The 22,214-nt window shown below is 51.5% G+C and overlaps 11 protein-coding genes across 11 annotated transcripts; 5 read left to right on the plus strand and 6 right to left on the minus strand.

Annotated features, from left to right (window-relative positions):
* Positions 1–140: 140 nt before the first annotated feature.
* On the minus strand, positions 141–665 carry SNOG_14402 (hypothetical protein; the record flags this gene model as incomplete). Its single annotated transcript, XM_001804538.1, has 1 exon — positions 141–665. One exon carries the CDS (start codon positions 663–665, stop codon positions 141–143), a length of 525 nt encoding a protein of 174 aa, XP_001804590.1.
* A 1,781-nt stretch (positions 666–2,446) lies between these two features.
* SNOG_14403 (hypothetical protein) lies at positions 2,447–3,775 on the plus strand (the record flags this gene model as incomplete). Its single annotated transcript, XM_001804539.1, has 2 exons — positions 2,447–3,610; positions 3,746–3,775. 2 exons carry the CDS (start codon positions 2,447–2,449, stop codon positions 3,773–3,775), a joined length of 1,194 nt encoding a protein of 397 aa, XP_001804591.1.
* A 719-nt stretch (positions 3,776–4,494) lies between these two features.
* Positions 4,495–6,205, plus strand: SNOG_14404 (hypothetical protein; the record flags this gene model as incomplete). The annotated part of the gene is made up of 2 exons (XM_001804540.1): positions 4,495–4,816; positions 4,845–6,205. 2 exons carry the CDS (start codon positions 4,495–4,497, stop codon positions 6,203–6,205), a joined length of 1,683 nt encoding a protein of 560 aa, XP_001804592.1.
* A 336-nt stretch (positions 6,206–6,541) lies between these two features.
* On the plus strand, positions 6,542–9,015 carry SNOG_14405 (hypothetical protein; the record flags this gene model as incomplete). Its single annotated transcript, XM_001804541.1, has 3 exons — positions 6,542–6,909; positions 6,974–7,011; positions 7,124–9,015. 3 exons carry the CDS (start codon positions 6,542–6,544, stop codon positions 9,013–9,015), a joined length of 2,298 nt encoding a protein of 765 aa, XP_001804593.1.
* Positions 9,016–9,364: 349 nt separating this feature from the next.
* SNOG_20161 (hypothetical protein) lies at positions 9,365–10,093 on the minus strand (the record flags this gene model as incomplete). The annotated part of the gene is made up of 1 exon (XM_001804542.1): positions 9,365–10,093. One exon carries the CDS (start codon positions 10,091–10,093, stop codon positions 9,365–9,367), a length of 729 nt encoding a protein of 242 aa, XP_001804594.1.
* Positions 10,094–11,187: 1,094 nt separating this feature from the next.
* Positions 11,188–12,778, minus strand: SNOG_14406 (hypothetical protein; the record flags this gene model as incomplete). Its single annotated transcript, XM_001804543.1, has 3 exons — positions 11,188–12,094; positions 12,188–12,317; positions 12,364–12,778. The coding sequence occupies 3 exons, from the start codon at positions 12,776–12,778 to the stop codon at positions 11,188–11,190; spliced, it is 1,452 nt and encodes a 483-aa protein (XP_001804595.1).
* Positions 12,779–13,487: 709 nt separating this feature from the next.
* Positions 13,488–15,422, minus strand: SNOG_14407 (hypothetical protein; the record flags this gene model as incomplete). Its single annotated transcript, XM_001804544.1, has 2 exons — positions 13,488–15,166; positions 15,296–15,422. 2 exons carry the CDS (start codon positions 15,420–15,422, stop codon positions 13,488–13,490), a joined length of 1,806 nt encoding a protein of 601 aa, XP_001804596.1.
* A 1,053-nt stretch (positions 15,423–16,475) lies between these two features.
* On the minus strand, positions 16,476–17,516 carry SNOG_14408 (hypothetical protein; the record flags this gene model as incomplete). The annotated part of the gene is made up of 1 exon (XM_001804545.1): positions 16,476–17,516. The coding sequence occupies one exon, from the start codon at positions 17,514–17,516 to the stop codon at positions 16,476–16,478; it is 1,041 nt and encodes a 346-aa protein (XP_001804597.1).
* A 603-nt stretch (positions 17,517–18,119) lies between these two features.
* On the plus strand, positions 18,120–19,614 carry SNOG_14410 (hypothetical protein; the record flags this gene model as incomplete). Its single annotated transcript, XM_001804546.1, has 3 exons — positions 18,120–18,754; positions 19,077–19,341; positions 19,396–19,614. 3 exons carry the CDS (start codon positions 18,120–18,122, stop codon positions 19,612–19,614), a joined length of 1,119 nt encoding a protein of 372 aa, XP_001804598.1.
* Positions 19,615–19,848: 234 nt separating this feature from the next.
* Positions 19,849–20,979, minus strand: SNOG_14411 (hypothetical protein; the record flags this gene model as incomplete). Its single annotated transcript, XM_001804547.1, has 2 exons — positions 19,849–20,813; positions 20,880–20,979. 2 exons carry the CDS (start codon positions 20,977–20,979, stop codon positions 19,849–19,851), a joined length of 1,065 nt encoding a protein of 354 aa, XP_001804599.1.
* Positions 20,980–21,529: 550 nt separating this feature from the next.
* On the plus strand, positions 21,530–22,208 carry SNOG_14412 (hypothetical protein; the record flags this gene model as incomplete). The annotated part of the gene is made up of 2 exons (XM_001804548.1): positions 21,530–22,021; positions 22,134–22,208. 2 exons carry the CDS (start codon positions 21,530–21,532, stop codon positions 22,206–22,208), a joined length of 567 nt encoding a protein of 188 aa, XP_001804600.1.
* Between the last annotated feature and the right edge of the window lie 6 nt (positions 22,209–22,214).

The following is a 22,214-nucleotide window of genomic DNA, read 5'->3' on the forward strand; positions in this document are numbered from 1 at the left end:
TTGTATTCGCGAGAATTTCACCGTCTATATACAAGCAACGAGGAGTGTGACTATATACAATTTTATCCGCCCAGATCACCTCATCATCTTCAACCCGCATTCCAACATGTTCGAAAATTTATTGCCTTTGTCCCATTGCACTAGCGCTTAAGATGCTCCAGTGTTGCGACGCGAACGCCGCTTCGTCGTTGCATATCCGCGGCCACTAGGAGATTGATTTCCGTACTGAGACCCTCTCTTCTCGTGTGGTGGTGGTCCATTCCCAGTGTTGAGGGCGGTGTCCTTGTGTCGCCGTTAGGCTTGTGACCCCAACCGTGCTTGACCGTTCCATGACCGCTACCCGTTTTGTTGTGCTTCCAAGGGTTCTCATGCTCCAGCACAGCTCTCTTGTGGTTGCTGGCGTCGGCATGAGGATGGGGCTTCACAGTGCCGTTGGGCTTGGGTCCCCACCAAGTCTGCCCGGGCTTGTGCTCCCAGTGAGGGTTCTGAGGAGGAGGAGTATCGCCTTTGACCACAGCGGCGGTAGTCTTTTGCTTGGGTTCCCACCAAGTTTGGTTGGGCTTGTGCTCCCAGTGATTCTGGCTGGGTTTGTTTTCCCAATGGTTCTGCGCCAGGGCAGCTCCCGTGCAGCTGAGGATAGCGAGGAAAGTAGTGGAAAGATGCATCGTTGTGGTATCCAGAAGGGTGTGCTGACATTGAACCATGGAACCGATGCCTTCCTCCTAAGTACCTTTCCTGCGGCTTATTGATGGCTTACATTGCTGACCCACAACTGCGATCATCGATGAACGCGTGGCTTGAATGCTCCACAGCCAACATGTCGTACGGATTTCAGTCGGGTTTTCCATCAAGATAGTGGAGGTTGACTGATACAAAGGTGCTCTTGCGATGTTGATCTTGATATGTCGAGGCCCTGTGTAAGTATCAAGCCGCAAGAATTAGGGCTCCCGGACCGAATTGGGGCCGATTTGGCAGTACCATGGCTGTAGGTACGCTACCTAATTACCTATTCTTATCTGCTGGTCACTATGCGCCTCACTTCACGAACCTCAGTTGTGCCGAATTAGCCCAACACGTACTCGCGACTGTTTGATAGATAGTAATCGCTTGTTGGATTGCAGATCTTCAGGCATGCGTGAGGTGAAACTCAACATGCTAGCCTATCGCACCTCTATTCGGCCCCCGCCAAGTCAAACGTCCAACACCGATCCCAGGAATCGCGATACCCGATCAAGTTCCGCAGAATTGGTGATGTCAGAGTCTCAGTAGCTGAAGCCGCAAAGCAAATATGTCAGCCATCTGTACTTGGGTAGATTTGCAGGGGCGTGACGGGGCGAGGATAATTAGACAGTGCTGATCACACGGACTCCGACGACATTTACACACCCGAACACGTGATGATGCAAACCCAGCTCATTCAGATAGCACTTTTGCGGAGCTCAAAAATATCGAAACGTGCGAACTGCTCTTGGTAACTAGTAAGTGTCGAATTGGTGCAGTAGACCAACGAAAGCACACGAAATATGGCGGCACGAAACCAACCGCGGCACGAAAGTGTTCCTACCAACACCAGAAAATTTCAACGCCCGATCAATCTGATGCGACTAGTACAGTGAGAAATCGCCTGGTGAGGAAATGGAGGAAAAGCTATAGCATGCAGACCAGTGGAAGGTGGAGGTGATCCAGGTTCGCGGCCGTAGGACAAAATTGTCGGACGACTGGACACGAGATCAAGTTCGTGAATTGACGAAAACAAGAATTAAATTATAGCATGAGTCGGAATTGAGATATGCGCGAGAGATTGTACGCATGTTGGCGTCAATCTCCCCATTCCGCTTTGCTCAGCCCTTCGCATACCCATTGAGAGCCTGACTTGTCCTCCGTTCCAGCCGTCCTTGACTTGGCATGTTGATATCGTATTAGCGAGGATTCTTTTGGTGTTTCCAGAACTACCACCAAGGCTAGTGAAATCAATTGTCCAAGGTCTGAGTGAGCAGTCCAGTGTGACCTGTTGAATTTTCAAAATCTTCATCTGTACCCTTGGCGAGAATTCTACCAACTGCCCAGCGAGTGAGGAAATAGTATCTATTGATCAAAGAAATGCTACTGCGATACTGTATGTGTGAGAAGGGTCGGTTGGAGGTGGGAATCCAGTTCACAGCTCCGCTCAGAGTGACAGCGATGATGTCGACACGCCGACACATGCATTTAAGCGCTCTGATTGGTACGGATGAGCCAGCTTGAGTGAAAGAATTACAAAGCCAAACGACCAGTAAGACTTTCACAAATTTAGCAAGCTTTGTTTAGCGCTTTCCGAGTGTGCACGGTCTCTATGTTCGCGGTCTGGAACTGCACTTTCTCCATTCCTACAACCAGACTTTACATTGCATTCTCAACCCCTTCCTACTTGTCAACTAGAAAGTGATTCCAGTCCATTTCCGACACGATGCCGCCTTTGAAGAAGACTGGGGACTACCGACCGACCTGGAAACTGTCACTTACCGACCGCCAACATGCGAAATATGCTCACAAGGTCATCGATCGCATCATACGTCAAGAAGACCGCCCGCATAGGATTAGGAAGCGGGGAATGGATAAGCCTCAATTGATCACATACTGGGTGGAACAAGACCAAGCCATCAAAATTGAAGGAAAACCCGAACTGGTGGCCGACTACACATCAGTTGCGGGCGAGGACGGATTGACACCAGAAGAATGGGTAGAGCTTGCTAAACAACTGAAAACTGCAACCGAGAAATATGGTAAGAAGCACAAAGCCAACAAGCGGAAGGGGACAGCGACGAAGCGGAAGCGTACCGCCTCTAAGGAGATCCGCAAAACCAAGCGTACGAAGAAGAACAGCGATGGCATTAGCGAGTCAGCTTCCGAGGAGAACGAGGATCAAGAAGGAACTGATATGGAGAGCGAAGATAGAGAAGCGCAGATCTCCGATCGTAAGCCTTCTAAGGACACGAAGCTCCCACGCAAAGATCGAATATTGACTGAGAGAGTAGATGAGAAAGAAGTCCACCATAAGGCTCGTCGAACCCGTCGGAGAGGCCGTCATTATGCTATCACTGGCGATTTGAGTGACACCGAAGATAGTGTTGCTACCACGAAGCACTCTCCGAACACGGGCGCTGCTTCGAAAGTGCCCGCTCCAGCTGGCAGCGTTGATCCAGTACATAAGACAGCGGCTACCAAGAAGACTTCAGCACCCACTTCCATGCTCCCGCATCCTCGCTCGGTCCGCAGCATGAAAGACGGGGTGCCTGGACTGTACAAGCGCTTCAAGCCCGTCGATTTAGGCAGCTCTGGAGATTCTCAGGAGGAGCTCGAAGATGATATGAGTGTTTCCGGAGATGATTTAATTGCCCCACACGGCTTTGAGAGTTCAAGCGCCGCTTACATGTCAATCAAGGCAAGCAAGGAAGGCAAGGGACCCACTACCAAGCGTAAACAAGAGCGCAAGGGCGATGGCGTCGATCTACTACCACGGCCGCTTCCCATGCCCCGAAACAAGCAGATGAGAATGCTTTTTGAATATAGCGAGAACGAAGAGGGCGACAAACCGGAATATGCTACTTGGGCCAAGCGCCATGCCGCAACTGTACGTGCACTCTTTCCAAGGCTGATCTTACAAGATATACTAACGTCGTCCAGTCGTCAAATAAATATACCACCACTTTCCATGCCATATGGAATGTCGCCTGTTTGGAAGCGCAAGACATAATACGTTGCTGAGGCCGAGGAGGATTTGGACGAGGGTATTTGAGAGCTGGATGTACTGGAGTTTCAGATGTGGAAGATCGATCCTCACCTTTAAGGCTTTACCTCATTCAAGGAAGTGAAAGAAATGGATGAAACTATTTGTCCGAGCTTGTTGTGCTGTTCAGAGAGCTGACTGTCCATTTCTGGCCAAATCTGGTTAGCAAGACACCAGACGGGCAACTCATGTGTATAAGAGCTGAAGTAGAGCTTTGTGAATTGTGACAATATCGAACTCATAACAACGGTGTTAGCAAGAGAGCTGTGAATGTGACATGCGAAAAGTGCAATACTCGATTTGCAGCACCATCGCGCCGAACGGGATTGCTGACGATGTGACTATATGTTGACAGCGGATCAGAGTAGGTGTAGCACCTTCATGAGCTTCTTATAGTGCCGTTCTGCCGTAGCATCTCAATGTGTTCGAGCGCCATGAGGTCGAGAGTGTGTCAATATGCCTATTGTGATCGATCCTAGAGAGCAAGTCGACAATATAACAGAAACGATATTCAACCGATATCCCGCGGGCAGAAAGTGACGTCAACAGATGTTTTTCACACCTGATCCTCGCACTATGGTTCCCCGCGCCCAATGCTACTACCGCGATCGTTCAATTGCCCCTCCCGTGCTCCAATCACTTGACCTCCCAACCTCCTAAACTCGCGACACCAGGACACAAATACGCCAAGAGACGCGGTTCCAGCACAATTATACGCCTCTGCCAATATGGCGCCGTCCGAGCCCAAGGGCAAGTATCGACCGACATCGAAGCTCAGCGAGAAAGATCGCAATGCCAAGTACACTCACAAACAGATCGAAAGGATCATGAGACAGCTTGGCCGACCTTGGATGACACGGCCTCGGGCTCTTAACAAAGTACAGCTTATAGCTCTTTGGATAGCGCAGGATCAGCAGATCAAGGACGCAAAAGGCAAGCAGTCGAAGGACTACGTCTCTGTACCAGGACAGGACGGCCTACCTAACAAGGTGCTGGGAGAAACAACAGATGGCGAGTCGTCGGACGACGATGATGACGAAGAGGATTTTCGTAAGCCTGTTAAGCGCAACTCGAACAGCGAGGACGATGCGGTGGACGATTTATGGCAAGGTTACCGCGGAGGAGAACGTCCAGCCAGAAGTTAGCGATGCGAGCGACCCAGACGATCACATTGAATTACCTACTGTGCCCTCAATGAGGAAGGATTTGCAGAAGTGGGGAATAAAGATCGGATCTCATCGCAACAGCGGTCCGATGTTCAAGCTCAAGTGGAAGCCAGAATTCCTAAGGCGACGCGCCGCCGAGCGGAGCAAAGAGGCAGGGTCTAGCGATCCGGTTGAGAACGATGACGATGCTTTGTCGGACCGGTGTGGAGATACTGAGGAGGTAAAGCGAGAAAAGAGCAGGGCACCGACAGAAGAAAAGACCAAGCCTCGGAAGCGTAAGCGTAACGCATCTGGAGATGACCGAACGGGCAAGCGTGTCAAACCCAACGAGACGAAGGCGAAGAGCAGTACAGTGGAGCCTGGAAAGCTTCAGCACTATATCGGCTTCCAGATGAGTGGCACCAGGGAGCTTGTAGCTGGCAAGCCGCACGATCAGCTGCCAGTAGCTGGTGCAAAGATGGCAGCCAGCGAACCTGCTGTAGCAAGCATGCTTCCATTTAAACTTGGAAGAAATCCTGCAAAGAAGGTGACAATGGCAGATAGACAAAAGCTATCGGAGGAAGTGTCAGGAGCCGAGCGAGGAGCTACGACTTCGGCTGAACTTGGTTCGCACGATCTGGAACAGCTTCAGAATGGGCCCAAGACCATAGCCAAATCTGGTGAGTCATACTCGATCATGCAAAATGAAGGTCTTCGTCAATCGAAGCGGCTCGAGAGGACAGCAGCAGACATCCAGTTGGACGGGCCACAGGCGAAAGCAGCGCCTGAGAGTGCGAAGCCGACAGTGACTGGTAGTGCATTGTATATCGATCAGGATGCATCTAGCGAAGATGACGAGGACGGAATAGGGCTTTCCTCTAGCATCAATGGAGATGATGTTGATGACGATGATGCCGATGATCTCGGCAACGATGGCACATCACTCACACGCATCCTAGTCACAGGACCTCAGCGTGGCCCAGGCGGTGCGAATGCACATGGTACGAAGGAACGACCATACGAGTTCATCCCAGGCGGATATTGTGACCCCGTGGTGGCAGCGGCCTGGCCCGTCCGGAACCAGACGGTCAACTTCATGCACCGCCCGCCACTATGGGAGGCCAGAATTATTGATCCAAGTGGCTTCAACTATGGGCAGTACCAGATGTGGTTGGAGCAGATAAGAGAAGGTGGGTGGTGGGAAGAGATGATGAAAAGAAGGCCGGATCAAATGCCGCTTCCACCGCGCACACGACCAGTGTACAAGTACCGATATGGTGGTCCGTCAAAGTAGCGGGGTGATAGCGACTGGATGAAGGAGAAAGGCGAAAAACAATATTCTAATTCACAGATTGCAAGATGGTGCTCGTGGAGTGGTGTATTTGCACTGTAAGCGAGTGAAAGTGCCTTTGTTTTCAAGGTGAGTAGAGATGATTGGTCGTTAAAATCGCCAGAGGAAGGGCGTGCCGGATCCAACAATGACTTCGCATTTTCCGGATGCGTCAGACTATCCTTTGTTATAGTTTTCGTATATCTCATAGTAGCCACAATACCACAATGTCCTCCCATGTAGTTTTGACCTTACTCAACATCACTTCAGTCCAGGCACAAAAATAGGCGTATCGAAAAGATGGCCCCCCGAAAGAAACGTGGCAAGAAGAAGCCGACTGATAAGGATATCAGTCCTGATGGAAATGATAGCGCCACAGCACCCTTGAACATTCCGAGGCTAGAATTCACACGGCAATACACGAATGATGACGGCTCGCCGGGCGCAAGGGAGGTGTATTACTGGACTGCTATGAAGAAATACCTGAAAGACCAACAAAGCGCAATGGGGCGAACTAGATCTAACTGGACAAAACAAGTCCAGTGGGACCTTCTCGATATTGGGGGTTTGCAGGCGGAGTTCAACCGTACAAAAGGAGCATATGAAAATGCGTTGGACGCAGAGAAAGAAGCAGCTAAAGCTCAGGGCAAGCAAATCGCATGGGGGACGTAGCGATGACGCCCAAAGCCGCTAAAGCCGCCCATGAACCGTTTAAAACTCGACTGGCAAAAGTCAAGGCCGTAACAAGAAACGGACGATCTTCCAGAGAGGTGCGCTCCGACGAGCATTACCGTCTCGCAGGAGCGCAATGGCGCCTAGAAGACTTTTTATATTATCAAGATAGCATGCGAAGATGGAAGAGATGGCGCTATCTTAACCCAGATCCAGCAGAGCGTGCTGCGTACGAAGCTGAGCGATCAAGGACCAGAATATCGTATAAGCTACAAGCGACAGGCGGAGATGGTGGGTATGAAGATTGGATGCGTTATATGCTCAACTACTACGACCGGCGCGAAATCGGTGGCCAGAGGTACCAGTCCGGGCACGTCGACCGCTTGGGCAACGTTCTACGCGATCTCGGCACGACGACACAAAGACCGCAAATCGGATCGGAAGAGCTACACATGTGGACGCCTAGACCCAGACGCTGGCATTCGGGTTTACCACCAAGGATTGGCGTTGATGAAAACGGCGTCGGAGAGATGATAGATGGAGTCGAGCAGTTTCATTACGCAGATCACCCTAGAGAGGGTGACATCAATCTTCCCATAAATCTCAATCTCAATCTCGAGGAAATCGAGAAGGAAAGGTCAAAGCATGACGATGTGCTACTTAAAGATAGCGTAGAAAAGGGGTTAGGCTATGCAACCCACACAGAGCGACGCGAGCTTGAGACCGCCCGCTTCGCAGGAAGCAGACCAAGTACGCTGGCATTAAATTCCATCCGATCGTTCGAAGGCGCGCCCTACGCAGATCGATGGGGCGAGATGCGCACAGATCAAGGTCTCTTTATCGCGGCCAAGGAATTGTCGTGGGACTGGCTGACATCCTTCGATTGCTTGGACAAGGTACGACCAGCTGATTATCCCACTATTCTGCCAATCAGTGCTGTGCGAGATGAAATTCTGTCGAGCGACGATGATGATGGTGGCGATGAAGACGAAAAGGATCGTGATCCTATGATACGTGGACCGGTACCTGGAGCCAGGAAGGACTCTGAGACACAAGAGCACTTAGAGAATTCAGACTCATCTCAAACGCCTGAAACAAGAGAATCAGAAGAAAGTGAGCAAGAAGATGGCATCAAAAACAGCGAAGCACCCGTGGAAGAAGTACAGCTTCGAAGGAAGCGCAATGCAAGTCCAGATTATCCATACTTGAAGCATGAGTTCTGCCGGAAGAAGAGGGCGCCACCTAATGACGGTGAACATCGCATCGATATCACATCATGGGCAGAGGAAACAGACGGAAGACGCGAATGGCACGTGTACAAAGATTTATCACCTGCGTCTGAAGTCTACTCTCCCCCAAGGTCCCCGATCGACCCTGGGCAAATAGACCCTGCTTCGTTACCTCCAACAAGTCGAGGATTTGACTCAGCCCGCATGTGGCAAGTTGATGATCAGCATATCAAGCCGCTCGAGGATAGTAGAAGGCGATGTAAACTCACGAATGAGTGTCGAGCATGGTGGCCTCATCCGGCTGCGGAGTGTTGGGTCGCGTACTCTAAGATTTCCCAAGGCCGAGATGATGGGTCGAATATCGATCCACCGGAAATACCGCTTCACATGGCTGAGGGAGGCGTAGCCGTTTATCATGCAAGGATCTCGGACCATTACGGTATCAAAGCGCAGACGAACTCAGAAGCAAGATGGCCAGCCCTGGGTATCAGAGTGCCGTACACACCAATGACATTCGATGATCGCAGAGGCAACCTTCCAGAAACAACACACGATGCAAATGCCACCAGTCTTCCAAAACCTGTGGAGATCGGCGAACCTCAAGGCATAAACAAGAGCACATCCAGTATCCCGCATGGTTTCGAAGCCCAGGACGCCAGCCACCGGCACGCGTACGAATTCCACTCCATGACCGTACCAATCGTTAAGGAGCCTCAAGAACCATGGAGTAAAGTCGACGCGGAACCTGCGACAGGACCCTCTGATGACGAGTCGGACGATGGTGGCGACATCTTTCACGCATCGTATGAGGAAGGGCCTCTTCCAAACCCAGCACCATCGAATCCGTCGAGCAACGGCTCAATGGATGAGTAGTGGTTCTTGAAAGTATGTACCTAAGGCTTTCTATTCTCGCGAACGTTTTGATTCCGTTTGCATCAGGACGTCAACAAAGCGGGTATCAATTGACGTAGATAGACCTGGTTATGGCGCGCCATAAGTGTTGGGCTGCATACGATATGAATGCGATTGAGGATGTGGGTCTGAAAATGAAGCATGTTAGCTATGAGGGAGCACTCTTATAATACGTGCACGAGAATGATTTGTACGCATCTTCAAGTGAAGCAGCGATGATGCAAATTGTCCGTGACGCGACGGTCTAACCGAATGCGTCCAGTCCCTTGACTACCACGATTTGCAAATTTCATCCTTTACGCGTCCACCATCATCGCGACTCTCTCTTTGCTAAATCATCTCTGCCTTCTTTGACCCATGCATCCCATTTCCCCATGGTTTCCTCATCGAACCTTGGATCTTTCCCGAGCACCGTCAAGCGGTTCTGTTTGTACCACGCCCCGCACTTGCTGTTTGTCTCAAAGCCCCAGCGGTATAGGATGTCATCGTAGACAGTCGCCTCTGGTCTGTTTAACTGCTCTGCGATCAGAATGATCTCGGAAGAATTTGGCGGTGCGGTGGGGAAGCGCGTCTGGCGGTGTTGGAGCCATGCAAGGTAAGAATGCACCGACCGTTTCTCGCGCAGACGAAACTCTTCGGTGCTGCCGTACTTTGGCTCGCGTCCGAATGGTTGAGATAAGGCAGGTAGTTGGCTCTTTTCCCGTTCTTCAGACTCGAGACTGTCCTCTCCGCTGTTCATATCCATCATTTCTCCCTCTGTCAAAGCAGCAGATGGTGGTGCTTCCGCCACGTCGCTCTGTTGCGTCGGGGCCTCCGTGGGTGTGCGAGGTGTTTGGGCAAGATTCGCTGGCGGCAAGATCTCTTGCAGTGGTAACGGTGAGTCGTGTTCCTTCTCTTGGTACCAATCTGCGGTACCTGGGTTACTTGGTGTGACTGCTGCGTGTTCCACGTCTCTGTCTTCTCTTTCTGCCTCCACATTTCGCAGTGCAGATTCCTTCAGCAGTTTCCTTTGCAAAGCTTCTTCCTCTGGCTCACCCATGTCGACATCTACAAGATGCGGAGATGCTGGCCTTACGTCCTGGTCGTCGACGCTGTTCATAGAAGGCGATACTGGTGATGTCCGTTCAGGTAACCGAACAGGCTGAGTCGCATTGACTGGCTCAAAGTCCATCGCTCCGTCATACTGCATGGCAAGGAATATCTCCGTGCCTGCACTAGGACTACGAGCCGCTGTCTCACTGAGCTCGCGCTCTCGCTGATTCCCTTGAGGCGCGTACCCTGTACTAAGACGCCCCGTCCGCGTACCGCCAACTCCGAAAAGTCCAATAACTGGCAAATGAAAACGATCGTCCGTCCCTACATTCTTGTTGTAGGAAGAAGCGAATTTGTTATGTACATGTACTGCATCAGGATGGCGTGCGAAGAATTCTCGAAGAGCGGCATGAAGAGAAGCCCGCAGCGCTATTCCCCCGAAGCTGACGCGTGTCAGATCAGCAATCATCTTCTCATAGGTATCGTAGTCAGCGGGTGGAAGCTGCGTTCCGAACATCTTTTCAACTGCTGCCAGTCCTGGGCCTTTTTGTGAACTTGACGTGTACTCTGGACCCAATGAGTTGGATGCCGCGAACGGGAGACGCCGAGTCGCGGATGCCCCATAGCGTGGAGTGCCACTCTGCGGTATAAGATTTGCATCACTTGGCCGGCCAGGCTGTGGTGTGACCTCATGGCCATTTGACTTTCGGTTGGACGACACAGTCGGCGATGGAGACTGCGACGCGCTATAGCTAGAGCGGAGGCGCATTCTGCTCTTCGCGTAGCAAGATTGATTCTCCGAGTGATTTTTGCTGGTTGGTATCGTTGCAAGGAGTGGTACTTGTTGAGTATAGATGAGGTACGCGTGGTCTTGGCAACGTGATTGTGGAGGCTAACAACAATGGGGCATTGTCCACGCATGACGCACGGGTGTCAGACACGTTGTCACGTGCACTCACTTTCACATTTGAGCAGATCATGTAAACATTTCGCCTTAGCTTTTGCTAAGGCTATGCTAAACATTTACGCTTTCAGGTATGTTCGAACACTTTCGTCGTAACACAATTCACTGACACTAACTAGCACTTCGTCACGACAGAATCATCCCCACATACTCATGAATGTCAGCGTCCTCTTCCCGTTTCCTTCATACACTGGATCCTCGCCCAAGTTCATTAGACGATTCCGCCTATAAGCTGATCCCCCGCTTCCCTGCTCAAGTTGCCAGTAGCCATCGACCTCCTTCCAGACATCCATCGCACGCCTACCAAGCTGGACCGCAATATATCTTGCTTCCATTGCAAAGGGAGCATACTTCGGATCGGCGGTACCGCGGTAGTCCAGCCAGTGCAGGTATGCATGACGTGCAGGTACCAGTTCGCCAACGACGAAGTTCTTGAGATCTTTTGGGCGCTGCCCAGGTAGCAGAATGATTTCAAAGGTCTCATCGAATCTGAGGTCGAATGTTCGGATGGCGATGGTGTCGTTTGCGCCGTGTAGGAGACCTAGCGCCTGCACAAGTCGATAGTCCTTGATGAGCAGGCGGTTGACAGGTCCGTCTTGTATGTCTGCGGTCACCTGGCCGATACCGCCTTGAATATCGCGATGCGTCTGCATGCTCATGATCTTTGCTGATGGGTAGTGCTGGGACTGTACGACCTGGATACGCTCAACAGGAAACGCTTCGGGGTTGGTGACTGGTACGAGGACGCTGTGCTCTGCTGCCGGCAGACCGGACCAGGGAGATTGTTTGGGGCGCTTCGCGATTTGTTTCCCCATGGCGCTGCGCTGCAAGACAGGCAATTCGATTGGTGTCTGCATCTGTGGGTGAGATGCTTCGGAAGCTGGATAGGTCGTGTCCGTCATCTCAACGTCCTCCGACTCTGTCCCGGCGGCTGGAGCACCTACATCACCTTGCTCCTTAGACTTCGAACTGCGAGCTTTTTGGCGCTGCTTCTGAGGTGTCCTGGCCACTTGTCCCGCTTGACGTATGTCGAATACGACTTGTCTGCTTCTCCGCCTAGCTTCGGATAGGACTAGACTAAGACCTCCAGGTGCAGTAGTGGGTTCTCGGCGCATACTAGACGGTTGGACGGCTTGCTCTCCAACGCCCTCCATGCTCTTCTCTCTTGACGCTTGCCTCTTGTCTTCATCAGTGCGCTTGTCCATCTTCAAACCGACCATGACGTCTTCCTCCATCTCCACGCCCGGCTCGCCACTATTTGCAGCTTCTGTATCGTTCGCCTCTTGTCCGCGTATGCTTTCGGGTACAAACACTCCTTTCAATATCAGTCTGTCCCTCTCCTTGCTCTTCATTTGTCTCCACCAGCGGCAACTGAAAGGTCACCCTCTTCTCACCCACCCTATGGGCGGTCGCAAACTCAGCATATGCTCTAGCGATCTGTTTGTTGCTCGAAACGACATGTCGAATCCTCTGGCGACGCGGCTCCACGGCTTTGATCTTGCGACCGCCGATCCACATCAGGCCATTCACAGCGTTGTGGAATTCTTTGCGTGTGGTTGCCTCGAGCTGGACTTCGATGTCGTGCTTCATGTCGGCAAGCATCTTCGCGGACGGCTCGTCGGAGGGTACGGAAGTAGAAATTCGTGGCGTCATCGCTTCTGTTGCGCCTGGAGTCTGATCAGGCAGGGTTGTGGGCTCTATCGTGGGAGACCGAGAGTCGCGTGACATTTTGTCTGTCGCAGTTGGACGGAGTTGGTAGTGAGTATTGGAAGGTCGAAAATGTTTGATGTTTGGACTATGTTTGTTGTCGCGCCGGACGATGACGCGTTTGTCGACGCAATTTTTTTTCGAGGCTTGCTTGCCTTTCACTCCAGAGCTGTCAACTAACGCGCCAAGCCTCATGAAAGTGCGCCTAACGCCTGTGACTGAACATCCCATATACAAATATAACTTAGTATGTATAAAAGTGACTGGGGAGGCAGATCGTAAGGAATCAGAGTAAGCTCGTCCAGAATTGCATCAAGGCTGTCCATGCAACGAGATATAGGACGCAGAGAGTTTGAAGAACATGAGATGCGCAAAGAACGGACGAGAGACATAATCGCGAGCCGAATTTTGCGTTTTGATTATTGCCAGTTCTGATTCTAGTCAGATTATCGGGCCCTGCACAGGCGCAAGCGGAGCTGCTTGATGTAGCAAACGAACGCCCGAACGAATGGATGGCGTCATCGTCACTCTCGCGTTCACAGCACGGCCTCCTCCGATTAGTCTACACATCGAGTCAAATGGTCCGGCTAAAATCGTGATTGTAGATGTCATTCTCTATTCTTCAAAACTGTACATTATGAAGAGTTATTATTCAGAAAGATCGATTGTTACCATACTCGGACACTTTGGATTCAACCCATTCCACAACACTCCTCCCACTCCATTGCGTTTATCCCGTCTTCTGCTTCTTCGCAACGTGTTCACCCACATTGCCCTCGTTCTGGCCAGGTTCGATGTATGGATTTCCATTCACTGGATCCAGAACCACGCCACCCAACGCCAAATACGCGTTTCTGGCCTCGTCCATGGTACGCTGCAGCACTTCGATGTCCCCGTTGTTACGGCCAGCCCTCGCATCGCGTAGAGCATGAATCGATAAGCCCCACACGCTATGAGCATGGATGCGACGTGCCATAGCCGGATTGTAAGGAACAGGAGGGCCAAGATCTACCTCCTCGTCGTCTGAGTCCTCATCTGGGTTGAGATTGAGATTCGGACGAGGTAACGGAATCGTGAATGGGTCGTAGAGGCCATGCAAAGGGAGAGGAAGAGTTGCCACGGGTGCCGGCTGTGTCGCGTGAGGTGCAGGAGCCGCTGGCCGTGATGCGTTCTGATCCGCCATCTCCTGGAGATCAACGTACGGGCGATTGAATGGGTGGAAGCCTGTATGTTGATGATGCAGGTGTGGCCGTCCGCCATGAAGGTCGGTCATCGCCTGAAAGTGAGTGTTGGCTTGATTAGCATACTGGCCGACAGCATACTCGGGTTCGTCTGCGGAAGAGTCGGAAGCGGCTTCTACGCTCTCCTCAACCATATCGTGGTCCACAAATGCACTGTGAACGATGATATCGGGATTGGCGACATCTCGCTCTACTAGCTGTGTGAGCTGCCAAATTCGATGGGCCTTATCTCTACCCATGCACAAAAGATGGATGTGAAGCTCTGCCTGAGTTAAGCGCTTCTCGACTGCGAACACCTCCTTGGTTCCTCCAGATCCTTGTTGGTTCCGCTGAGATTTCGCCACTGCTAACTGAGCTTCGATAAAACGGCGCTCTAGTATGGCAGTCTCCAACTTTCTCGCTGCCTTGAAATTCTCGCGTTCGGCTTGTGACACAGTCATCGATGAATCGACCGACACCTTGTCATGACTTCGAAAATTGCCGTGATTTGCAATCGAATTCTCAAGATCATCCGCCTGGCGCTTCGTGCCTGCAGCACGCAAATGATCCTCGTACTCTTTCATCTCTTCAACGTCTCGAGATGAACGTTCTAGTTTCAGTTGTACCTCGCGTGTGTCAAGCCTTGCGCTGGCGAGTTCGAGATCCCGCTCGGCCCTACTCACACTGTTCTCGGCTTCTTTGATGTCTGTTGGGTGCTGATCGGTTGGCAAAGAATTGACTTGATTCAAAAATTTCTTCGCGTCTGCCAACCGTGAGAACTCTAGCTCAGGGGGGCGATTTATGAGTACCTGAGCTGGATGGTGAGCTTCCAGCTGCTTCGTGCGGAACTCGGATGTGAGTACGCGAATGTTCCACTCGCGTGTAGTCAAATAAAGGTCGGTCCCCTCTGTTGGCGATTCTGTGTCGGTTTCTTCCTCGACAGACTCTTCACCTTCTGCGAAATCCTCAACTGTAGTGTCGTGAACTGGGGTGACCTCTTCTTGGTCAGAGAATTCAGAATCGCTTTCGTCGTCGGTTTCTGAAGCTTCGTCCTCTGGCTGTGCTCCCGGTGCAAACACGGGGTTTCGTGCCGCAAAGGACTTCAGGTTGAGCAGAAAGGGTTGGCCATGGGGTGCTGGGAGAGTGTCTTCCTCATGTTCGCCATCTTTAACCACGAGGGGATCTGCCTCTGTGTTTCCCTCTTATTCGGATGACGATGAAGTTGGACGATATGCGGTCGAGTAGCTGAAAGCCGCGGCGGAAGTGTCTGAATTTCCAGTCAAGCTTTCTAATTCGTTCACGCTGAATGTAGAGATACTACGGAATCCTGCTGGTGGAGGACTTGAAGAGGCGAAGGGTATCTCATTCGCTCCCTTCCAAGGCTTTTGGTCAGACTTTCGACGCTGTTCTTTTGAGCGTGAGGAACGTGACTCTGATGAGAACATGCTGACAGACAGTGACGTGGTTGATCTCGACAGGTAGGTTGAGAGCGAAGAGTGAGGTGAGAGCTTCAAAGAGAGGGTGACCAGGGGGAGTTTTAGGAGGGGGAGATATAGTTTTAGTGCCGCAATAGGGCTTTTATAGTGACGTAGCATCGCGGCGTATAATATGGTTTTGAGGCGCGCGCTGCACTGCCAGATCGGCATGTGATGAATGCCCTTTCACACCTTGGCAAAACCTGCTCAATCTCAAAACTCAACCCAGAGCCGCATATTCTTGCAAGACATGTATTCTGTGGATTCTTTTGGAGGACAAGAAGAGTCTCAGTAGAGTGGGGATTAAATGCGTTGGGTCGGACGAGTCGCCCAAGAATAGTCGCTCTCTACCTGGCCACGGCTCAACATATCCGGACATCAGGTTTTTATATCGTCAATCATAGTCTTGGCCGGGCGTCAGATGTCGGCCAATCTTCACGTGGGGTCTATACCACGCCGAGCTCCCCACGTGCGTGCACACTTACTCTGATCTCCCTGAGCGATACGATGTAAGAGCTAAGGTACACTGTTAAGCTAATGGCAGTCACACATGCAGATCTCCCAGCTGATCCTCACCAGCCAGTACTGACGCACTTCAGCAAGCTCGTAACAACGAAAAAATATGGGTAAAGCTGAGAATTTAAGACCACTGTTGGCAAATCTCATGTGCTCACTTAAGTTTGAACTATGCTCGACCATTGACTGGCAAAAAAAGAATCCTCTGATATCAAACTCTACACCTGCCCACGAAACTCGTCCTCGTGCAACCGCCTGTCGAATTAAAATACAACTGTCTCATTTTTAACGCTTCCTCGGCTTTGGCGGCGTAGTGCTGTACCAGCCGATAGGCGGCCCTGAGTATTTCGCTTTTGAAACGCTAGACAGAGACTCTCCAGCGCTGCTACCGCCATCTCCCCATGTATCGTTGCCATGTTGCACAGATTTAGACCTTGTCGCATGGGCTGGCGATTCCAATGCGACACCGCTGTCATCCAGTCCAGGCTCGTCTCCTCCACGCTCCTCCTAAGAAGCGCCCTCGTCTTCGAAAAACGGCATTTGGAAAGCTTTGTTGGGTCCACTGGCTTTGAGCAGTTTGACGTATTCATTGTGCTGTTCGAGGATGCCATGCTGATCAACGAATTGGCGGAGCTGCCGGTGGAACTCGAGCGTCCTTTCTTCGTCCTTGGCAACTTCCTTGCGGACGACGGTGGCGAAGTGTCTGTATGTCTCGCGATGGTCGTCGGGAAGTACATCGAGAACGCGGTATAATGCTTGCATTGCGATTTGTGTCTTGGTCAACTTCGGTGCGTCATTCTCGTTTAGCTCCGGAGTCTTGGAGAGCTTCGGGGCGCGTTTTCGTGGGGTATGTTGTCTTGGAGCACGCCTCCGTGGGGTGAACTTTTCCGGCTGATAGTCCTGTTGTGTTTCATCGGCTTCCTCGCTGACATCCCGTGTTGGCGTTGACTCAGTCGGGAGCTCAACTACTGATTTGGTAGCCCTTTGTCGCTTGGCTGGTAGTGCTGGCACGGCAATCTTATCGCTTGGTCGGGCCTCGGTCGCTCGTTTCCTCCCAGGTCTTCCTCTTGCGGCCTTCTCAGTCAGCTGGGTCTCGATAGACTCGCGGATTCGCTTGTGCACAGCGCCTTCCTCTGCTTCCTGTGGCCCGTCCAAGGTCGTGTTTATCCTATAAGCTATCCTGCGACTAGATTGAGTAACGTTTATCAGTCGTCCATTGTCCCAGGTTGCGTCTAGGAAATACTCTTCTTCAGAGTTGACAATGTTCAGGGACTCAATTGCGAACACCGCCGCTGGGTGTAGAATGTTCATGTCGATAGTGTCGCCATTTTTGCTAAAAATGCGCAGGATTTCCGGGTCGTCGATGATAATGTGCTTGAACGCCGCGTCGATAAGATCGGCCTCAGCTTTGATTACCGTGCCGTCTGGTGCAAAGTGAAGGTAGACTTGGCCGACGTAGCCAACATCCATCGCCATAATGTGCCCGTTTGGAAACTTGGCTTTGATAGGAAACCCCTTGTCCAGCCGATCCGCTCCATGTGAAGACATGGTGTATACCAAGACCAGATGTTGATGTTGATGTTGATGTTGATGTGAGTACCATTCCCGTGATAAAGTCGGTGTTGAGTTGTAGCAAGCGAATTGTTAATGTGATGAGAGAGAGTGTCTCCTAATGGGCAAGTTAGGGATTATGCGAGGAAATTATGGGATGGCGAGGTTGGCACTTACTTTTCACAGTCTCACTCAGAAGGCTCGTTCATGGTTAGCGTGTGTTGCCCACGTAGCTCGGCCCGGGCCTCATCTGAAAATCACAACGCGCGGGCTGTGCCCAAACATTGTCTCTGTTTTTTTTTTGCACAGTGAGTTTCAGAATGAGTCATCACGGGTATCTACAGCGCCAAGGTTAGCCAATGAAATACATGAATCACGTGGGCAAGCACGGGCGCTGCAAAATCACCACGTGCGCTCTACCACAGATTTTATCACACACTTACACGGAGATACGTTGTCTCACGATTTTGAAAGGTCACTTAGCAGTATAAATCACGTGTATCCTCCGATTGAGCATTTCATTTCACCAGGACGCAGCCCCCCAGACTGCATGTGACATCAAGTAATGGCCTACATCAACCGAAATTAATACGCCTACAAATGGACGTCGTGGAGAACTCGGATTTCTTAGTTGATCTAGACTTTCCCGACAACGGTTACGAGCGCGGGTTCTGGAGCTCACCGGTCAACGATATCCTGTATCAGATGAAAGGACTCTTCAAGGCTTTCCCAAGTGATCAGTGGTTCACTTACATCGCGAAACTTCTTACGCTCCTGGACCACGAATGCGCAAACGAACAGGCGTACGATCGCCTGGAAGATCTCACCAAACAGCACACATCCTTGGTATCCTTCCACCGACTATTAGTTGAAGATTTCGTCCCGGGTCTTGTCAAGACTTTCTCACCGGACCTAGCGAAAGCGTATCCATGGCATGCTGTGACTGGTGATTTGGCGGAACAGTTTATTGGCTTTTCGTGTCAGCGCGAGCGCGAAGTTGACAAGGGTGGGCACAAGGATGAGAAAGAGCAGCGGCAGTATGCTGCTTCCTTCATCGACGCGGAACTTGCGACACGCGACGGCAAGGCCTTTGTTGAGAAGCAGTCGCGTGAAGATCAGGACAGCCTCATTGCACTTCTCGAGGGTCTTGCCATCAATCCTGCTCGCGCGGATGCAGCTGCTCTCGCGCGCGACTCTGACCTTTATGATCTTGCAGATGGATTTGCAGACACGATGCATACTTGATTGAGTCTGAATAGAGTGTAAACGTTGGTATGGTAGATCACGCCTAATGTTGCCTTTTAAATTCTCGTTGTGTGATTCTCATGGAACTAATAAAAACGCAACCACAGTTCGTGCCACCAGGAGTTTTGTTGACAACCATGGTTCGCAAAGCAGACCACACAGTTTCAGAATTTCAATTGTTTTAGTGCAAATACAATTTTGCTATAAATCTTACCCTTTCCCATCCTTCCTATCCATAATCTCGCATCACGAGTTTGACAAAATCACACATACAAACCAACATTGTAGCCCACACCATGGACGAACTTCAAGATACACCTCCACCCTCCTCTCAACCATCTCCAACATCCTTGGCCCTGAAGTAACACAAGTCTACATGACCGATATCATCTACGCGCTCAGATACCCCGATGTCTGCGGGAATCGCGCCGACGAATTCATGCACCATCTGCGCTCCTTCCCAGCAGCCACAATCATACACAACGAGATCGCGCGCATCACACACGACCCCGATTCTGATCTGAATCTGCCCAGGGTCGATGCAGATGATGCATGTTTGAGACACAGCCTCTATATGGTGAGGTTCATATGCCGTGGAATGCCGGATAATGTTCACGACGTGAGATGGCAGGTGTTGGGGTTCGCTGATCAGAGGACGTGGCAGAGTCGTATGTGGGAGCAGATGCGGATGCAGCAAATGGCGCAGGTGTGGCCTGCGCAGCAGAACAGAATGGTCATCATGGAGGAGATCTATGGGGATGAGAGGTACGAGATGTTTAGGGAATTTGACGAGTCTGGATATGACGAAGCGGACCTAATACGAGACGCTGAAGTCGTCTATGAAGTTTGATGTTCGTGAGCGGTTGAGGATGAGTCATAGATCATTCGATAGCTTCGGACCAGAAATGGAAATATCAACAGGGAGCTCTCCAGCGTACTTTGTATCATGAAGTGATCAAACAGATACCTGGCTGTCTCCAGGTGACAACCACTACACAGATCGCGCATACATGAGCGGCGACCAGCATCGTGAACCGAGAGCAAGACAAACCAAGAACACACCCACTGAAGAAGCCGCCAGTATCTACTTCTTAGCCGCCTTGCTCAACACCGGCACAACGCCCTTCCCATAGAACTCTTTGCGTCCACTAACTTCCTTGCTCAAAGAAGACTGACTGCGCATTGGCCTCTCATCCTTAGCACCCTCCACAACCTTCCCGGCGAACTCCTTGTTGAACTCGTTAACAAATCGCGCCCAGCTATGCTCTGGCCCGCCATCCTTGAGATGCGCAAGGATCCAAGCACGCTCAACCTCAACATACTCATTCACACCCGCGCGGAACTTGACATCAGTATTGCGACGAATCTGCTGCACCGTCTTCTTGTTGAGCGCAGTGATGGCATCCTGGTTAGTCCACTCGCGAGGGGGCGGGTTGGCGTAGATGTGTTTGGTACCCTTGGCATCGGTGAGCTTGACGATAAGTTTGCGCTTCTGGTCGAATGCGGTCCCGTCGGCGAGGCGCTCGAAGCGACCGGGGACGAAGGCGCGGAAGACAGGTGTGGTGGGGAATTCGGCGTCGTTAGATTTGTCGGTAGCGTAAGCGCCCCATTTGACGTTGCGGAAGTGGTTGGCGGTGTCTTTCATGCCTTTGATCGGGCCAGTGAGGTCTTCGGCGTCGCTGTCGTAGTAGTCTGCACCAGCGCGAGATGTAGAAGCGATGAGGGTGGCATCGGCGGCGTTCTGGGGGTCGATAATGCGTCGAGCGCGCTTGATCACGGGGTGGACGAGAGCGAGTTGCTGAACAGATTCGATATCGGAGTCTGGAGAAGGGGAAATTGAGATGCGAGCGCGATGACCATCGTTCTCATCATCGTTTGGATGATTGACCTTCTGTCTCTTGGAGCCCTTGCGAGACTTGGTGGGGAAGAGTTCAATCTCGGAGTCGGTATCATCTTCTGGGTGGAAGACGATGGCTCCGGGGGCGCCCTTGAGGCGAGAAGACGGGAGCCGGGAGGTTGCTGCGGCAAGAAGACGGCGAGAAGCACGAGCTGATAGACAGGTCAGACAGATACATGATGATGATTTTGAAGCTCAGGAAGTGTAGTTGAACTTACGAGGCAGCTCCGGCGACCCAATGCTGTGGTCGGTATCCCTCAGAGTGGACGTCGAAGTACTGCTGGCGCAGACAGTGGGAGAAGTCTGGTTGCCGGACATGTTAACGGAGTATTCTGTCGAGGTTGGATGTGATCTTGAGGCTGGAGAATAGTGAAGCCAGCTGCTGCTGCTTGAAAGCTAATGGAAGTTGATAAAGAAGCTTGAGAGGAAAGCGAATGTCTTATACTCAAGACATCTGAGGCTGACAATAGCCAGGGGGGTGAGATCTGAAGCCTGCTGTTGTGAGCCGCATTCACCTCGAGTCGGGATCACGCAGCCTTCAACTCGTGGTGAACGCGATTTCATTCCCGCACAGCGTTTAGAATTTTGCGCGCCGCATCGTCGCTCGAGAATCGGCATTGTATCCCTACAAGATCTGTCAGTCGATTTCCAAGATTCATAAAATCCCTATGCTCCTTTGTCATGATCACTGCACCTCAACACCGAGTTGCACACCATACGCCAAGATGTACTACACTCTTCCCGAATTCCCGTCTCGCGAAGGTTTCGATGGATGTTTCCGCGCCTATGACACGCTTTCAGACTTACCTAGCGAGCAGACCGCACTCTCCACTCGCTTCGACGCGTCGCATACGTCGTTGGTCCCATAATGTGCCGTCGTGAATGGACTGTCCCGATGCTACTCGAATTGTCAGGTGATGACGGCCGATGGGGTTATGCGAAGGTCCGTACGGAGACCAAGTATTTTGAGACTTCCCTAGGCCGTACCTACACAGGAGCTCAAGCGGTGCAGTGCGACAAGATCTACCTCCAGCTGCGTACTCGCTCGGATCCTTACACTTTCCTTAGAACAGATGTAATTGTGCAGACGCTCCTGCACGAGCTCGCGCACATCTCGACGCGGGGTGGCCATGGCATGGACTTCTATTGGCGTAACATGAAGCTGCTGAAAGAGCTCGAACGGGACGTAAAGGAAGACTTGGTGAAGGTGGGAGCTTGGTCGATTCCGAAGCGAGTGGCCTTTCCAAATGAAGTGAAAGGCCTCAATCGGGCGTTTGTAGCACTAGTGTCGAACTCGATCTTCATGGGCGACAAGCGACAACCGAAGCCCTTTGATAACTTCGGGGTTGCTGGAGGACAGGTAGTGCAGCATTGCACGCACTGCAAATGTGGAGCCTCTCGTGCAAACGAAGTGCGTATGTAGATTCGTGTGTGACCCGTGATTCGTGCATGTCACCTGTTGTCTTCTACAGACTGGGCGAGGTACCAAACTTTTCCTTAACAAGAATGTCGACGTGAACGACAACCAGATTTTCCAGCCTGTATAGCCTGTG

Source organism: Parastagonospora nodorum, assembly GCF_000146915.1.
Source record: "Parastagonospora nodorum SN15 chromosome Unknown scaffold_31, whole genome shotgun sequence".
Lineage (NCBI taxonomy): Eukaryota > Fungi > Ascomycota > Dothideomycetes > Pleosporales > Phaeosphaeriaceae > Parastagonospora > Parastagonospora nodorum.